The following is a 17,733-nucleotide window of genomic DNA, read 5'->3' on the forward strand; positions in this document are numbered from 1 at the left end:
ATTGGATTGGTTGATTTGTGTCATAAGGTATATGTTCTTTTTCTTAAAGATCATAAATAACTACAGACCAAACAAGTATACTTGTAAATGAATAAATTATGTTTGAAAATAAAGTGCATTTCATACCACTCCTCTTAATCATGATAAAGATTCCTGGTAGCAATATTTACCAACAACATATGAAATGTATCTCTACATTTGCCATTTATCTTAAAAACGCTTACCGTTACATGTACACGAGTGGTGTGCCTGACCATTCCTTAATAAGTGTATTTTGTCATATATTATGACCTAGATAACACAACCCAAACAACTGAAGCTTCTTTCATCATATAACGCAACAAAGCTCATTGTTGAAGGTTGTCTATATTATATATGATAAAAAACGTTTTCTTACTCCATTTTATAAGGTAGAACTAACAGTCACATAAGAACAATTGAGAGAACAGTTACTAATACAACGATAAAATGGAATGATTCCTTCATATTTGATAATCACGGTCAATATTCCAGTTCCTGTACCAAAACATAAAGTATGCATATTCAATAACACACTACTCCTAAACCTATCCTGCAATATCAATGACTTTGACCTAACACAACAAACTGTAGCTCTCTCCGATATAATGTAGTGATAAAGTCCATTTTGCTACAGACATTACATGGTATTACATTAAACAATTATAATTGTATACCACAAGAGGGCAGTATTGTTTCACATACAATCTGCCTATTGAATAATAGTCAAAATGCATGAGAACTTGCATATCGCCATAAAATGTTTCACTCCAATTTTGCACTGTAAACGATTTCTTGGGACTAATTTAAATAGGTGATACCTGTCATCTGAGGACGAATAATCTTTTTTTTTGCCAGTCATTTGCATAAGTGTGTATGAGGGTTGAGGAAACAACTAAGGAAGAGAAGTGAGTTGTAATGGGATGGAACTCTTGCACAGTGTGATCTTACCAGATATATCACTACACAGTCAATTGAAAAATTACAGAGCATTTCTTTGACACCAAAAGGGAAACATAGACATCTAATATGAAAAAAAGTGTGGATAGAAAAAATGTCAGCCAGTCATACAGTGGTTCCTATACCTGACATCGAACGAGAAGAAAACCGATTTTAGCCACTCAGCCCTTTTTAACCTACAGTCATGAAAGTCAATGTGCTACATCCGGGGGGTCAGTTGGCTGAGCGGTGAGGGAGTCGGGCTAGTAATCCGAAGGTTGCCAGTTCGATTCCCGGTCATGCCAACTGACGTTGTGTCCTTGGGCAAGGCACTTCACCCTTCTTGCCTCGGGGGAATGTCCCTGTACTTACTGTAAGTCACTCTGGATAAGAGCGTCTGCTAAATGACTAAATGTAAATGTACATCCATTTCCACCTTCATTCACTTTTTGGTTCAAAATTAAATTGTCATGTAAGCATGCCAGCAACTTGACGCTAGGATGAGAAGGTAAGAGTATAAATAGTTCTGCATCTAGAACATCTTTCCATTTTACAGATATTTACAGTCATGTCTTCACTGAACCAGTACAATTTGATGGTCAGGTAGAAGAAGATTGTTCCCAGTTCAACAGAAGTGAAGATTTGATTGGATGTTGAATGTGGTCTGTTTCTGTTCAGCTGGGTTTCTGATACCTGTCTTCCAACTGAGCGATCATCCCATGTGGACGTGGAATGTGACTGCTCCAGTAGTCTGCCAGTCCACACACACACACACAAACAAACACACACACCAGGATCTGAATTTTAATGCAGGAAAATCAGCTCAGCTGATGCAACTAACTCCTGGTATTGTGTGTGTATTGTGTGTGTGTGTGTAGCTGTCAAGGCAGGCCTGTGGTGGCCCTCCTGTGCTGTAGAGATAAGCGCCTGGGCTGGGCTCTGTCAGACCAGCTTCACTCTGAAACAGGACACTTTATGCACCGCAGTCTTCGAGAAGCACTGAAAATAGACTCACGGTTATTCCGCCCCACCCCCTCGATTTCACGGCGATTTTCAACAGCGTTCACTGACAGAATACAGAATGCGGCTATGCAAATCAACTGAGAGTGAGGGATTCAGTGCATGTGAATATCAGGCTAGTTATCTTGATTGTATGTTGTTGTTTTTGTTTTCCCGTTAAGTTAAGTGCATGTCAAGGTTTGATTGTGCCTCCGTTTGACCTCAGCTGTCCTACGATTGGCTGAGACGGAAGTGGTTGGTCGCCATTGGTTACGGTGGTAGTGTCAAACTGGATTTGGTTTTCACAGTATTCAGCATGTATTGATCGGTAAAGCACTTTTCGCTCCTTTTTTTCCAAACAACAAACTCACACTGACGAACGTACACACACACCTCAATACATGCATTCACACACACACACACACACATAATAATCTAATACATAATGCGGAGCATCTTCTTATACTGTATATATATATATATATATATATATATATATATATATATATATATACTGTACCATACAAAACGAACATACAAGCACCTTTACAATAGATTTCATCACCCACCATGGTTTTAGATTAGAGTCAATAAATACCATGTTTAGATTTTATCTTAAAGTGGAATGTTCCTTTTTTAAGTGCTTGACTTAACATTGTTCCCAAACTCCAAAAAAAGGCATTTTCGTTCTATCCATCTCAGTTCGTTTTCCTTCCGTTTAGACAACAGGTCCATCATTTGGAGGGGGTGCAACCTGTGGGTGCTTTCTCAGGCTGTGTGTTAGACTTGGCTGGAGCTTGGGCCACTACTGGCGGCCCCTGACGGCCTCCAGGCGAAGCCTCAGACTTTCCTACCACACTTGCCTGCTTCTCCTCAACCATCTTGGGCACGTCCTTAGCCTTGGGCCCCTCCTGGGAGCTAATCTTGATGGGGCCCAGGACGTTCTTGGCCGCAGCGGTGAGCTGGGTGACAAAGCTGGTCTTGTCGCCGGGGGAGACGGGGCGTGACTTGCAGAGGGAAGGGCCGCAGAGGGAGGGGGTGACGGCTGTGGGGGAAGGGGAGGGGGAGGGGGAGTGCTCCTCCACCACCTCCAGGCGACACTTGTCGTCCCAGTCCAGAGTTCCACGGTAGCAGTTGACGGGGCCCAGGCCCTGCCTCACCTTGCCCAGGGAGAGGGGCTGGCCGTGGGGAGGGACAGCCGGAGCCAGGGCCCTAGCTGGCAGTTTGGGGCTCCTGGACCCCAGGTCTGAAGTTCTATCATTACTCTCCCCTCCACTCTTTCTCAGGCTCTCTCCTATCCCTGGTATTTTAGATGTTTTACTAACGCTTGTTAGCCCAGAAGCTGATGATGTAGCCACGCTACCTCCTCTTTCGGGGGTAAAGGTAGTGCCCTTGGTTATACCACCACTGGGCAGGCTAGGCCTAAGAGGGCATCCCTTGATATCTGTATCCTGCTTTGGCTCAGGTTTAACCCCTTGCTTCTCCTGGTGGTCTTTCATGCTAACATTGTTAGCGTTAGCACTAGCGGCTACCTTGGTGTCTAGTTGCTGGCCAAAAATGTTTTTCTCTGGGCCTTTTAGACCTACAAGACTTCCTGCTGCTGTCTTACTTTGGATACTGTGAGTTGTAGTTTTAGTGGATTCCACACTTGAGGATTGTAGTTTTGGACCTGAACTAGACAGCAGGCCTAAGGACAACTCACTATTTGAGGGTTTTCTGGCTAGGGACGACTGGGAGTCCACGGCCCCAACACGATTGGGCGATTTCTCCAACGCCGTCCTGCTCTCTCGCTCCCTCTCTCGCTCCCTCTCTCGCTCCCTCTCTCGCTCCCTCTCTCTCCCGGCCAGCAGGGCGTCCCGGCTCAACGGCGACTCCTGCCTCCCCAGCTTCCTCACCGGCTTGAGCACACCCGTTTCGGGCGTGGTGGCGGGCGAGGCGGGGGAGAGCGGCCCGGAGGGGAGCGGCGGGGGGTTGGGCGGCAGACTCTCCCCGTCCGTCTCCAGCAGACTCTGGAGCCCCACCTCGCCGTGCAGGAAGGCGTCCTTGCGGTAGTCCGAGTGCTGGACCTCCAGGCTGTGCTTGCGCAGCGGACCGCCCAGCCCGCCGCTCCCGGACCCCGACTGGGTCAGCGGCGAGCCGAGCTTCTCCGCCGACTGGACGCGCTTGAGCAGGGGCGAGCGCGGCGGCTCGGCGCTCTTGGGGCGCGGGCGCACCACGGGGGGCGAGGAGTGGAGCTTGGCGGGGAAGGTCTGGGTGGTGTTGGAGCTGCCCACCGTGTGGCCCGGCAGGGGCGGCGGGGAGGACTGGGTGGGGGAGGGGGTGTGGGCCAGCGGGGAGAGGGGGATGTTTCCGGCGGACTTGCAGCGGGCCGAGCGGTACTGGCGGTGGAGCTTGGGGGAGAGGCCGTGCAGGGAGCTGGGGCGCATGTGCTGGGAGGCGGCGGGGGAGTTGGGGGTACTGGAGGCGGGGGAGGAGCTCTGGGACGATGCACCTGCTGTTGGGGGGGGGGGGGCAGAGGCAGGCGGAAAGGGGGAGGAGGAAAAGGAGAGAAGAATTAGGAGAGGAGAACTGAATACAAATGGCGTCAGACATTTGGACGGTTCCAAGGTATGTTATGGCTGAGCCGGTTCATGTATAACTGCTATAACTGCACCTATGGCTTCTAGGCTACAAACAGCTGCGCTGACTTTCAATATTCCTAACCTAGTTAATACTCGTTCTCGGATTAAAATGTCACCCTCTAACCCTGTCCTCCACCAAACCCCGACTCCCAAGCCAGTACTGACCCAGATAAGACGTCTCTGGGGTTGACCTGTAGCCCTGTGTCGGGGATCGGGCAGACAGACTGTGTGTGGGCGAGCCAGGTAGACTGTCACTGGAGGAGAGAGAGCGGTTGAGGGAGGACAGGCTGCGGCTGGTGTGCAGCAGGTTGGACTGCTTGGTGATCTTCCTGAAGAGGGAGTTGCGCTTTTTACTGGGGGGAGGGAAGGATGGAGGGGGAGAGGGGGGAGGGAAGAGAGGAAAAAGGAAAGGGGGAGGAAGAGGAGGAAATAGATCAACGGAAGGAAGCGAGAAAAGTTGTACAAAAAAAGATGACCATAAACAACACTGTAACACACCATATCGAAAAACACAATCACTTCCAAACAACCGTTGACGATTTCGCGACACACGTTCCGGTATTTCCGACACGCACGTAAAACAGACCTTGTGTTAGTAAAACGGGACCTATTAGAGAATACCCCACCTGTGAGCCTGTGCTATGTCATACCTCTCCTGGCCTTCCTTTCCCGGAGTCCTCTTGCTGCGCCGCGCCATCTTACACTTGTAGCTGGCCTTGCGGGCCGGGCCCACTTTGATGGAGGTGTTCTCGAACGGCGTGGTGGTCACGGTCACCTTGTTACCACTCTGGGTAAGGGACCAAGTATGGACACTGTGTAAGAGTTCCAGCAGGGACCACTGTTCACACACAACACTGTTCTGAGATCTACAGAGGTCAATGGCACACCGGGGCCTTCTAAGTAGGGGGAGGGGGGTGCCTCGAATAGCTTGGAATGAACATTTGTTGAATGAAAAAAATGATAATACATTGATAAAAAGAGTAAAGTAGTGTTGTGTTAATCCCCTGAGTGGAAATTGCACCGAGTAGCATTAAGACGCAAAATAGCCCAACAAATTGAATAGAAAGAAGCAGAAAATGTCTAAGTCGGTGGTTCCGGGTGAAATCCTGAAAAATTACCTTGAGAATGAGCTCCACCACCTCTGTGTGGACCAGCCCGTGGACCGACTCTCCGTTCACATGGGTGATGAGGTCACCGGCGCACAGTCCCGCCTCCTGGGCGGGGCCTTCGTCCTCCACGTGCTGCAATTGGACCAAACACACACACGCACACGAACAAACGACCGGGTTGAGGAAACCAACGGGAATCTTCCGGGCGCACCGAGAATCGAGTCCCATAGGTTCCACGCGGCCTTAAGTCCCGCCCCCTCTCTCACCCAGACGATGTGGTGGACGCTGTAGATGTCCGTGTCGCCCATGTAGACGCGGATGGCGCGCAGCGTGAAGCCGTACTTCTTCCCCGAGCGCTGGATGGTGATGGGCGAGCGCAGCACGCTGACCGCTGGGCAGAAGTCCCGGCTGGGCGAGGAGTCCCGCGACGAGGGGTTGGAGGAGAGCGAGCGGGGCGACATGGGGCTGGCCAGGGGGGAGCTGGCGTGCTGCTCTACTGCAGGGGGGGGAGGTCGGAAAGGGGGCCAGAGAGAAAGTGGGTGAGGAGAAAGGAGGAGGAGAGATGGAGAGGACGAGAAAGAACCGGGCGGGAAAACAAAAAGAAGAGTGGAGGTGTGACGTCAAGGAAAAAAAGAAAAGAAAAACAACGGTTGTTAGTTCAGCAAACCCCTAAGGAAAAGCCTTTTGCATAACCAATACCGCAGCGTGGGCGTGGAGCTAATGCCACGCGCCGCAAGCTAACAGACAACGACGGCAACGGCCGCGCATTCCATCTCCTCTCACCTGCAGGTATGATGACCGACAGCGCCGTCGCCGACGCCGACTTGATGACCTTGTTGCCGGCGCGCGAGTTGCGTTTCTCTCCGTCTCCGGACATCTGCTGGTGTCTTGCCCGACGCAACACCAGGTCGTTGGTCGCCCTCGGCCCCAAGGGGTCATATGTGGGCGTGGCTATGTCCCGATTGGCCGAGGCGGGTCCTGGGGTGGTGGGGGTGGTCGTAGGGGCGGCTGTGTCGACGGGTCTCAGCGGTTTGTCTAAGGGTTTAAGGATACAGTGGTTGAAGTAGGCAAACTAATATAAAGAATGACTTCCAGCTCCATTACCGACTGGTCACCAACTGGTTACAGCAGGTCAAGTTAGGTGAAAATAGCCTGGAATCGGACATGTCTCCTCGTATCCACGCAAGCAAGCAAGCGTGTTCCCTCTCCTTCTCGCCCCCTCCCTTCTTTTCTCCACCTCCCGTCGTCCCCCGCAGCTCCCTGACAGTTCTCACCCCGGCACCCCTTTCACTTTCTATCACTTTCCCTCTTACACTTTCTTCTCACACACACACACACACGCACGCACGCACGCACACTCCTCTCCTCACCTTCCACCCCCCCTCCCCCCAGCCTCACCTCCCCCCCCCCAGCCTCACCTACCACACCCCCCCTCCCTCTCCCAGCCTCACCTCCCGTGCCCCCCTCCCTGAAGGTGTTGCGGTGCTCCTGCGGGAGGCAGGGCGAGGGAGCGCCGTCCAGGGACGTCCCCCGCGCCTTGACGGGCGTCTGCCGGGTCAGGGGGTCCGGGTCGCCCTCCGGGGGCGAGGCGAAGCGGTGCGTGTCCATGAGGGCGGAGAAACGACGCCGGGCACCCAGGGGGGGGCTGGAGTCTCCCTCCGAGTAGAGAGACTCGGAGCAGGACAGGCGCTTCCTAGAGGGGGTGCGGGGGAGACGGGGGACAAAATGGCCGCCTTCAATCACAAAGCTTGTTCTAAAAATATCTGTCGAGCGACAACATGATACGGTTTGGTCTAGTGTTCCGAATGCGGATTTTACCCTATTTCTTGACAACAACAACAACAAATGATGACGCTATAACGTCAACAATAAGCCTCAGTTTATTTAGGTTCTCTTTGAGGGCAACCCAGTGAAAGATCTTAAACAGGAAGCTGCTAAGCAGCCTGACACCTGTGTGTGAGAGCTGGATTTGTGGCAGCCGTGCGCCGAGCTCAGCTCTAAGAAGCGCGACTGAGCAGGTCTATTATTGACTCGATTGAGTGTGAAGTCTCTAGTTAGATTTATTTGATCATCTGAGACCAGCGCAAGGACAGGTACATAGAGCTCTTGGGCCTGATCCTCTCCACTGTATACAGCAGAATAAGGCAGACAGAAAGACACAGGCAAAAGCAGATATACAGACAGGTAGGGGGACAGAGAGACAAACTCCCTCCTTCCCTTCCTTCACCTCCCTCCCTCCCCACTCACATCTCCGGGGAGCCTGTCCTCCAGCTCTTGTCCCTCATGGTGAAGCTGCCCAGGCTCTCTCTCTTAGACACCTTGTCCTCCCTGGGGCCCTTGTGCTCCCGCCGGGTCACCGACGGGGCCTTCTGCTCCAGCTGGGACAGGTGCTCCATACTGCTGTACACCTGCAGGGGGCGCCACAGAGACAGGGGGGATTTTACACTCACACAAAGGGGCGTAGTTTGGGTGGGGGATGGGGGGGGGGGAGGTGCTAAATGTTTACCACTCTTTATGTGATGGTAATCCGATATAAAAGCATTAACAATAATTTAATAATCTGAGCCTAACAGCAGGATCGGCGTTAACATAATAAGGTAGGATGTGTGTGGAATTGAGCCATACACATAGAAAGCATGCTTCATACACACACACAGGTAAACACACACACACACACAACCAAGATACGAATAGATGTAGAACTAGCACTTAACAGCGTGCCATGGTAACAGTGTGCCATGGTAACACCGGCGACAGCAAAGACACCAACGACCGACACACTTAGATAATCACAATAATTGCTGTGGTAAGATTCCTCCGTGTTAACGCTGTATGAAGGCTCTGTGCGTTTACCATTGAACCTAAACCGTTATATCTGAACGGCAAGTGACATTGATCGACGGTCTTCTCTATACTTTTGCAGTAAGTTACAAAAGAGAGAACGGACAGGACGACAGCTCTATGTATTCATTCTTCGCTGAACTGCAAGGAAGGCAGAATTGTCTCTGGAAGTGCCGTGTTTCAAGTGTACCCTTCACCCGTGAATACGCTGAGTGTTCCTGCACACGTGCCGTGTGTGTTTGTGTCATGCGTATACCGTGTGTTTGTTTGTGTGCTTGGTTTACATGCTTGCTCTTTACAAGGCCACTCAACGGTCTCCAACAGTGTAGTGGTGCTGGAGCTAGCACCCAGGGTGACTCAACAGCTCTTTCACACACACACACACACACACACACACACACACACGCGCGCACACGCGCACACACGCACACACTGAGACCCACACACACAGTCACGCTATCACACACACACACAAACATCCACACACTCACTGAGACCCACACACTCACGCTATCACACACACACACACACACACACACACAGACACAAACATCCACACACCCACTCTGAGACCCACACACTCACACACACACACTCACGCTATCACACACACACACAGACACAAACATCCACACACCCACTCTGAGACCCACACACTCACTCACACTCACACACACACACACACACACACACACACACACACACAGATGAGTGGGGGTAAGCATGTATGAAGGGTGTGAAGGAGGGTCACGGGAGAGAGGACTAGAAAGAGCGAAAGGAGAGCGAGAGAACATCAAAGATGGACAGCGGGTGATGAGAGGGGAAACGGAAGGTGAGAGCGAGCGAAGGGATGAACCCTGGAACCAAGGTCGGAACGGAAAGAAGACCAGAATGTAATGTAAAAAGAGAGAAGGAACGGAGAAAGAAAGGAGGTCAGATAAAAGAGATGACTGTGAAAAAAAGAAAAAAAGAATTAAGGCAAGAGAGAGAGAGACAGAGAGAGAGAGAGAGAGAGAGAGAGAGAGAGAGAGAGAGAGAGAGAATAGTCAGTCAGCAGGAGGTGAGAAAAGAAGGCAGATCAGAAGGAGACTTTTACACACTTCTGGCGAAAGTGTGTAAAAGGAGAAGGCACCCAGAGGTGAGAAGAGACAATACAGAGAGAGAGAGAGAGAGAGAGAGAGAGAGAGAGAGAGAGAGAGAGAGAGGTGGGAGAGAGGGAGAGAGAGAGGGGGGGGAGGGGAGAGAGGGAGAGAGAGAGGGGGGGGAGGGGAGAGAGAGAGAGGGGGGGGGAGAGAGAGAGGGGGGAGGAAGGGAGAGAGAGGGGGGAGGGAGGGGGAAATGAAAGAGACAGAGAGCTTTGAAAGAGACAGAGGAGAGCTTTGTATAGAGAGAGAGAAGAAAGAAAGAGAGACGGGGAGAGAGCGAGGCGTGCTCTGGGGCCAGTCTGACCTTGCTGAAGCGGGGCGAGCAGGAGGAGAACTGTCTGATCTCCACCGGCTCGTCATCGTTCGTGTCATCCTCCTCGTACGTGTTGATGTGGCGGTAGCGCTCCGAGCGAGCTGAGACGACAGAGGGGGGGAGAGAGAGAGAGAAGGAATGAAGAAAGAAAGAAACAAAGTTTCAGAGAGTGAGGTAAACATTTCAGTCGACACAGAGGTCAAACGCATTATTTATTAATGGGAATACAATTCACAAGTTGTCATCAAGTGGTAATTAAAACCAAGATCCAGAGGCCATTTTGAATGCATATTTCGAAGAAATCGCTGACAATCCATTACCAAACAAGTCCAGGATCAGGCATCCATTTTATTGTGCCAGTTTACATAAACCCTCGCAGGGCCGTAGGTTTCATTATACATGGATGGGATACACTTTGTAAAATGACAAACCTGTCCCACCCACTTTATATAAAAGAAAATCATATTTATGGCCGCATCTTCAGTTACGACAAAAAAGCCCCACCCATATTTGAAACCAAACAATGTCCCTGAGCCCGTATCTATTTCCCAAACGAGGACAACAGACGAGGGCCTCACTGTCAAAGTAGCTGGTGTCCTCCTCCGACTCCAGGTGAGGGATGAACTCGGCCTTCTGCCTCAGCAGACTGTTCCAGTCCAGCTCCGTGAAGAACGAGTGCTGCTTCACCTCGAACGCTCCCCCTGGTGGTTGCGGAGGACCCACGCCAGATCGAGTTGGAGAAACGACGAGAGGAGATCTATCGTGAACGGGTTGTTTTGACGTGGTTGGCCGGGGCCAGAGTAGGTGGACCAATGGCATGTGGAGTTTAACGGGAAGTAGAAATGACGGGGATGGGAACGGATGCGAGTGACAGCGGAGAAGGACGGGGGGAAAGGTGTGTGTGCGTTGCAGTACCTGTCCCCAGCCTCATGAGTGGGTTGGTCTGCAGGAGAGTGGAGATCAGACCCTGAGCGTCTGCAGGCAGGGCCTCTTCACCGTCAGGCCACACAATGTCATCTGACACACACACACACACCCACACCGACAGACACACACAGACAGACAGACAGACAGACACACACGCACAGAGATGCGCACACACACACACACACACAGACAGACACACACACACAGACGCACACACAGACACGCACACGCAGGCACACCCACAGACACGCACACAAAGACACACACACACACACACACACAGTGAGTCATACAGAGAGAATAAACAAACAGACAGCAAGGCCCAGGAAAGCAGTCCCATACAGTTGTTGGTTGTTACATTGTAAGAGTGACGTAGGCAGTGCAACAATGTAAACAACCAGACGCTCCAAAACAAGTTTGGATAAAAGAATAACCGTTGTAGCTTATTTGGTTGAACTCTTCCTTTAAGTGCTGTGGAGAAAAGCATCTGTTGAATGTCTAAAAGGTTCATGTAAGCCCCCCCCCCCCCCCCCCCCCGCATACACCCCCCGCCCCCAGCTCTCCGTACCGGTGATGACCTGTCCGAACAGTTCCTCGGGCGTGTCTCCGAAGAAGGGCACGCAGCCCACCAGGAACTCGTACAAGATGATGCCCATGGACCACCAGTCCACCGGCTTGCCGTAGCCCTGCCTCAGGATCACCTCCGGGGCGATGTACTCCGGGGTCCCGCACACCTGGAGGAGGACGAGGACGGCTGGGGTCAGAGGACCCCGGGATCCAGCGGTGACAGGTGGACTCGTACCGCGGACCCCGGTTCAGACAGTGTCGTCAAGCACCCCTCGACGAATGACTCCTGTTTTTCCTATTCCTTCCCTCCCTGAGGGGTTTCCCTCTTATTCTGTGAGTGTGTACGCTGCGTGGCGGTGCAGATCCGTGAGGCCTTTTGTGAGATGCGCGTGTAAAAAAAAAAAAAAAAGAGCCGTGCGAATAAACGATGATGATTTGACGGCGTGTTGGTTTGGCACTTAGGCCCAAGGGGATGGGACGGAGGACGAACCAATGAGAGGTCACGACCGAAATGGACCATGATTACGGACCAATCACGTGCAGTCGGGAGATCAGAGCCACGGAGAGGCACCGTTGCTGATGTGCGTGAAAAACATCCACACGTGTAATGGTACTTGGAGGCCCTCAGCTAACCTTTGGCAGCGGTTCTTATTTACAGTTAGACAAAAAAATCATCAACCTTCACAGAACACCCATGTTTTTGAACGCCACATGACTTGAGCAGTACTTCCATAGGGTCCACTTCACCATGCAAAAAAAACAACCTCTCCGCGACAGCACAGCACTTCCTAACCCAGATGGTGATTCTGGTAATCAGAGCTAGCAATCCTAATTTGGCAATGTGTTGAAATACGAAAGAAACTCAGTGGGAAACATCATTACTTGCCGGTGAGTTGAACACAGCTCTAATCAGAATTCACCTTCTGAGAGATGAAAGCTTCTCCTGTCATCTGTTTCATATGCAGAAAGGGTGCGTTACAGAGAAGCAGCTGCCTGGTGTTCTGAACACATTGGCCGCTGTAGTTAATTAGGGGAACGGTTTTAATTTGGTGAATAAAACAAAAAACTATAATTACAGAAATACGACCTAAATAGGAACCTGGTGAGAAGATAATTCCCCCATTTACTCACGGATGGGATATTTATTATTCCTTTTTTTCAGGGGGGGGTCATTATTTGTGTTTCGCTGAATGACTGGCGTTTTGTATTCACTGTGTGCAGCATGATTTGGCCTCCAATCAACAGAGCAGACCGCCACTCGCCTCTTCAGTCTGCTGTTTACAAACGGTACACAACGTTCAGAGGTAAAAACAAGCAGGGCGCCTTCTGTCCTGAATCATTCTCTGGTAGTTTTGTTTGTTTGGAGAGAAGCACCCAGAATCACAAACGTATTATTTCAAACTTTGAAGAGCAAACTACACGTTCCAATTCGGCCCAAACCATCCTGCCCGCTACTGGTGTCACGTTCACCGTGAGGGGGACTAGGCCCCCCTCTTGTACATGTCTGGCCCCCAGATTTCTGATGGCTTACAAAAGAAGGCCCCCTCATTTTAAGATGGGACCCCCCCCCAAAAAATACAATTCTGGCTACGCCCCTGGCATCCACACAGCGCCGTCCGTGTGGCTACCTGCTTGTCCAGGAACTCCCTGGCGTCCTTCTCGATGTGGCCCTCGTACAGGTTGGTGGTCAGGCTCATGAGCCCCATCTTGGACAGGCCGAAGTCTGTCAGCTTGATGTGGCCCATGGATGTGATCAGAAGACTGGACAAAACAAAGACAGATTCAGCCTTTAGACATGTACCTTGGAAGACCGTCCATTGCAAAATGTGAGAGACCATCACTCAAAACGACAACACACATTTGTGAAATGCTCCGAACACAAAACTGGACGAGCGCACCTTTAATTCCTTCGGTAAGATAGTAAAGTAACTTCTACTTTCATAACTGCTACCTAAATTTGGCATTCTCTTATAAGAAACACTATGCGTAAAAGGGAAGGCCGTGGTCTGTCATGCAGTTAATACTCCCAGCCCCTTGGTGGCGATACTCACTTGTCGGGCTTGAGGTCGCGGTGCACGATGCCATAGTTGTGGATGTACTCCAGCGCCAGTACTGTCTCAGCAAAATACATCCGTGCCAGTTCCACGGGCAGAGCCCCAATGTTCTTCAACAGGGTGGCACAGTCACCACCTAGGGGGGGTCAACCCACATAACAAGACACCCTATGAAGCTACACCGTTGGCAAATCACTGCGGTAACTGGCGAGAGTGTTCACATTAACATACAATGGAAAATACGTATTATTGGTTTTAGCATGACGCTAACTGCTTGGCACAACATTACGTATCGGAGCTAGGTAGGCTCTCGCTAAACGCTGTTCCGCTATTTAGGACAGCCATGTTGGACTCCACAGCGCCCTCTAGTCTTAGGCCAACTTTTTTCAAGCTGAGAGACGACCCTGACAGGAATTGTCTATTCCCAGTGAGCGTGTATCAGTGTTTGTTTGTCTTGGCTGGTTATCCTCCTATATCCCCCTCTGTACTGGAGCCTGTCTTTGGCGCCGTGACGGATGAGTCACGCTAGCTCTCCGTCACGCCCCAGTGTGTCTCTGTGTCTGCAGCGCTCTCCGACTAACAGCCGGGAGAAAAATTATCTGTTAGTCGCGGCGGCGGCAACAAAAACTGCCCTCTGGCACCTCATACACAAGCTCTTAAGTGAAGATGAATTGGACCTGGGTTGCTGGTGTGTGTACGTGTGTCTGGTCATGTGTGTGTGTGTGTGTGAGAACTGAACTTGTTTTAACCTCAGCACTATTGGCTATTGCGAGACAACTAATGTCTCAGGCCACTTGCTTGACTTCAAAGCAGCATTCTGACGATGCGGAGAGGCAGACAGTTGTTCACCTTTCCCAAACTGGAGACGGGAAGGCTAGGTGTAAGTAATAGCTTAGCATATCCAATCTAGTTTGATCTGTGTAGGGAAGCTGACAATGTCAAAGGGGAGAGAAAGTGACCTTGCAGAATGTAATGTATCTGGATACAAGTGTGTGTGTGTGCGCGTCGATCTTTTAGTGCCGTGACTGTGCAAGAGTCTCCGTGTTACGTGCCAAAAGTGCAAGTGCACCCTCGCACGAGCATGAGAGGGCGCTTCCGCGGCACGTGTGTGTGCGTCAACCCGCGAAAGGATGCGCAAATAACACACTCGACACCAGTGTGTGTGTGTGTGTGCAGGTGTGCGGGCGTCTTCACCTTCCACGTACTCCAGCACCATGCAGAGGTGCCTGCGCGTCTCGAAGGAGCAGAACATGGAGACCACAAAGGGGTTCTCGGCGAAGGTGAGGATGTCTCGCTCCACGAAGGCCTGCTGGATCTGGTTCCTCAGGATCAGGTTCTGCTTGTTGATCTTCTTCATGGCGAAGCGCTGGCGCGTCTCGCGGTGCCGCACCAGGTAGACCGCCCTGGAGGTCAGAGGTCAGAGGAAGGGAGACGGGTGAACTGGCAGGATTGGCGGAAAGAAATTGTTCGACGTTTGATGCGCGCGTTAGGATGATTCCATGTTCGCAACATCTACGAGTGCCCAGTGCAAGAGACATGGCAGGTCAGGGATAGAATGAATTAACTCTGGAGTTAGGTGGGAAATTAACTCTGGAGTTAGGTAGGAAATTAACTCTGAAGTTAGGTGGGAAATTAACTCTGGAGTTAGGTAGTAAATTAACTCTGGAGTTAGGTAGGAAATTAACTCTGGAGTTAGGTGGGAAATGAACTCTGGAGTTAGGTAGGAAATTAATTCTGGAGTTAGGTAGGAAATGAACTCTGGAGTTAGGTAGGAAATTAACTCTGGAGTTAGATAAAAAAAACATTTATTTTTAACAGAAAAAGTAACAGTAACTATACAATTTCCATATAAAAAAGATATTTCCCATGTAGACTACACTGAAGGCCAAATGTACAGAAGGGCACACATCAGAGAACTATGACATTGATGCTTAGCCCATCACTAGACACTTGTATGGACGCGAGGGGCTTTTTTTACGGAATTGAAAAAATGCGAACAACACGTCAAGTCCCATGGGTCGCGTTCAGCGGCGGCCCTGTAGCGCGTCTGTGCACACTTGACAACGCCGGGAAGCGCTTACGAACCTGTCCACTCCTACGCGGTCACATTTACACACATTCCTCCTTTAAACGGACCCTTTGACAAAAGCGACATGCGAATATTCCGTGCGGCAGACAGTCGAGGACTAGAAGGGCAACATTGCGTAATGGGACGGCGTTCGCGTCTGGAGAGAGGGACTAGGAGGCGCGGCTCACCCGTACGCTCCGTTGCTTATCAGCTTGATGGTTTGGAAGTCTCCCTCACTTGGGGGCTTGAGTTTCCCCTTCCCCTGGTGGAGAGAGAGAGAGAGAGAGTGTGAAGAGAGTGAGAAAGTATAGATTGGTAGAACGCGTAGGTGACGAGCGGGTCGACACCACGCGTCACAGGCGTGACGCGTCTCACAGCGCTGTTTTGCTGATGTGCCTTGAGAAACAAAGTCTGTTGAACTGTGGCTGTATGAGTGTTTAAGGAGAGAGAGAGATAGGGAGAAAGAGAGGGGGAGAGAGAGGGGAGACAGAGAGAGAGGGGAGATAGATAGGGAGAGAGACAGAGAGAGAGAGAGGAGAGAGAGAGCGCGTGAGTCCGTGAGAGAACGTATGCGAATGAGATTATTACGGAGACCAGCCTTTTTCAATCCTGGTCCTCGGGACCCCCCTGCCCTGCATATTCGAGATGTTTCCCCCTCTTCCAAATCACCTGCTTCATATGAAGGGCTCGTTATCAGGCTCCAGCTGGGCTTGATACATGTTCATTTGAGACAGGTGTGTCGGAGCAGGGCAACATCTAATGCAGGGCAGGAAGTCCTGAGGAAGCCTGAGAAAGGCTGGTGTAGATGACAACCTTGTGTGTTTCTTACTTCTGCCGAGTCATCGGTCTCGGGTGTGTGTGGTCCCTCACTGTCGTAACTGTCCAAGCCCGTCACGATATCTGGATGGAGAAACACAGCAAAGTCGCCGTTTCAGCTTTTCTGAGAAACCTTTCTCAAGGACGCTTAGATCGCACTTTTACAAACTAACACACAGACACACTCACACACACACGCTAAAACCGAAACACAAACAGGCACTCTTTAAAGTTCAACTCTTCCAGCTGTGAAGGTAAACAGCACATCAAACAACAGACAAACAAACAGTTTATATATTAATAGTTCCTGCCTCCCGGTTCCCCCTCTCTCTCACCCCTCTCTCTCCCCCCCCTCTCTCTCCCCCCCCTCTCTCTCCCTCCCCCTCTCTCCCTCTCTCCCCCCCCTCTCCCCCCCTCTCTCCCCCCCTCTCTCTCCCTCCCTCCCTCTCTCTCCCTCCCTCTCTCTCTCTCTCTCTCTCTCTCTCTCCCTCTCTCTCTCCCTCCACTCTTTCTCTATTTCACACTCTCCTTCTCTCTCCCCTCGCACTTTTTGAATGCCGTTAATTTCCAAACCCCCGGTCTGCTCTCTGCGATGTGACGGCTATTCAGATGAGCTAATCCCTCTCTCGTTCTCCAGAACGGTGGTGAATACAGTGACAGCTACATTTCCGGAGTGGCCTGCCGTGGTCTCCATCCAATCACGAGGCAAGACTCTCCGCGTCCGAGCGGACGTGTTCAACTAAGGAGGGCGTACTGTAATGTCAACATCTTTGCTGTAGCTCACTGCAAAAGTCGTGTCAATAAAAGTCCCAGGAGGACGAAGAGAAGAAAGCGACAACGACAAAAAAGACCACCGTCACCCTGGCAACGCCTTCCCTCTCGCCATGGGCTGTCTTTGGGGAAGCGGGAGAGGAAGTGAGACGGCGTGAAATTGCGTGTGCGTGCAAAGAATTCAGAATGGCTGTATGTGCGTTTGTGTGCATAACTCCCTCACATTCTCTATCAACGTGTGTGTGTGTGTGTGTGTGTGTGTGTGTGAGGGTGTCGGTGTGCGTTTGTGTGTGTGTGCGGAGGGGGCACAATGTTGGCTGAGGTAACACCGAGAAAAAGTCGAGGGCGTATGCCACTGTCGTAGTCATGCTAACCCATTTAACTCAAGACTGCCACGGAACAGGCTGTTGACAGGCGCGCCTGGGAGGGGGAGATTGTCGAGTGGATCGGAGCAGAGTTTGACATATGGTGATTTGGGAGTGACAGCAATGGCTGCAGGAGCGGGTAGGCGGGGAGTCGGAAAAAACGTATCTCGACATTCTTTC

The 17,733-nt window shown here is 51.0% G+C and overlaps 1 protein-coding gene across 1 annotated transcript; it reads right to left on the minus strand.

Annotated features, from left to right (window-relative positions):
- Window positions 1-78: 78 nt before the first annotated feature.
- mast1a (microtubule associated serine/threonine kinase 1a) lies at window positions 79-16,513 on the minus strand. Its single transcript, XM_062455786.1, has 17 exons — window positions 16,431-16,513; window positions 15,790-15,863; window positions 14,728-14,936; window positions 13,531-13,669; window positions 13,108-13,240; window positions 11,481-11,646; window positions 10,901-11,002; window positions 10,564-10,686; window positions 9,977-10,086; window positions 7,934-8,094; window positions 7,138-7,379; window positions 6,470-6,721; window positions 5,953-6,182; window positions 5,696-5,818; window positions 5,204-5,364; window positions 4,743-4,930; window positions 79-4,447 (listed from the first exon to the last, which is right to left on the minus strand). The coding sequence occupies exons 3-17, from the start codon at window positions 14,888-14,890 to the stop codon at window positions 2,691-2,693; spliced, it is 4,050 nt and encodes a 1,349-aa protein (XP_062311770.1). The 5' UTR covers window positions 14,891-14,936; window positions 15,790-15,863; window positions 16,431-16,513; the 3' UTR covers window positions 79-2,690.
- Window positions 16,514-17,733: the final 1,220 nt, after the last annotated feature.

Source organism: Osmerus eperlanus, unplaced genomic scaffold (assembly GCF_963692335.1).
Source record: "Osmerus eperlanus unplaced genomic scaffold, fOsmEpe2.1 SCAFFOLD_279, whole genome shotgun sequence".
Lineage (NCBI taxonomy): Eukaryota > Metazoa > Chordata > Actinopteri > Osmeriformes > Osmeridae > Osmerus > Osmerus eperlanus.

What these genes read in the sequence shown, in the direction of transcription:
- mast1a (XM_062455786.1), bottom strand. Translation starts at nt 14,890, where the DNA reads ATGAAGAAGATCAACAAGCAGAACCTGATCCTGAGGAACCAGATCCAG. An exon ending in GGTGCTGGAGTACGTGGAAG is followed by an intron (nt 13,670 to 14,727) that starts GTGAAGACGCCC and finishes GACCCCCCCTAG; the next exon opens with GTGGTGACTGTGCCACCCTG. An exon ending in AGGACAGGCTCCCCGGAGAT is followed by an intron (nt 7,380 to 7,933) that starts GTGAGTGGGGAG and finishes CACCCCCTCTAG; the next exon opens with GAAGCGCCTGTCCTGCTCCG.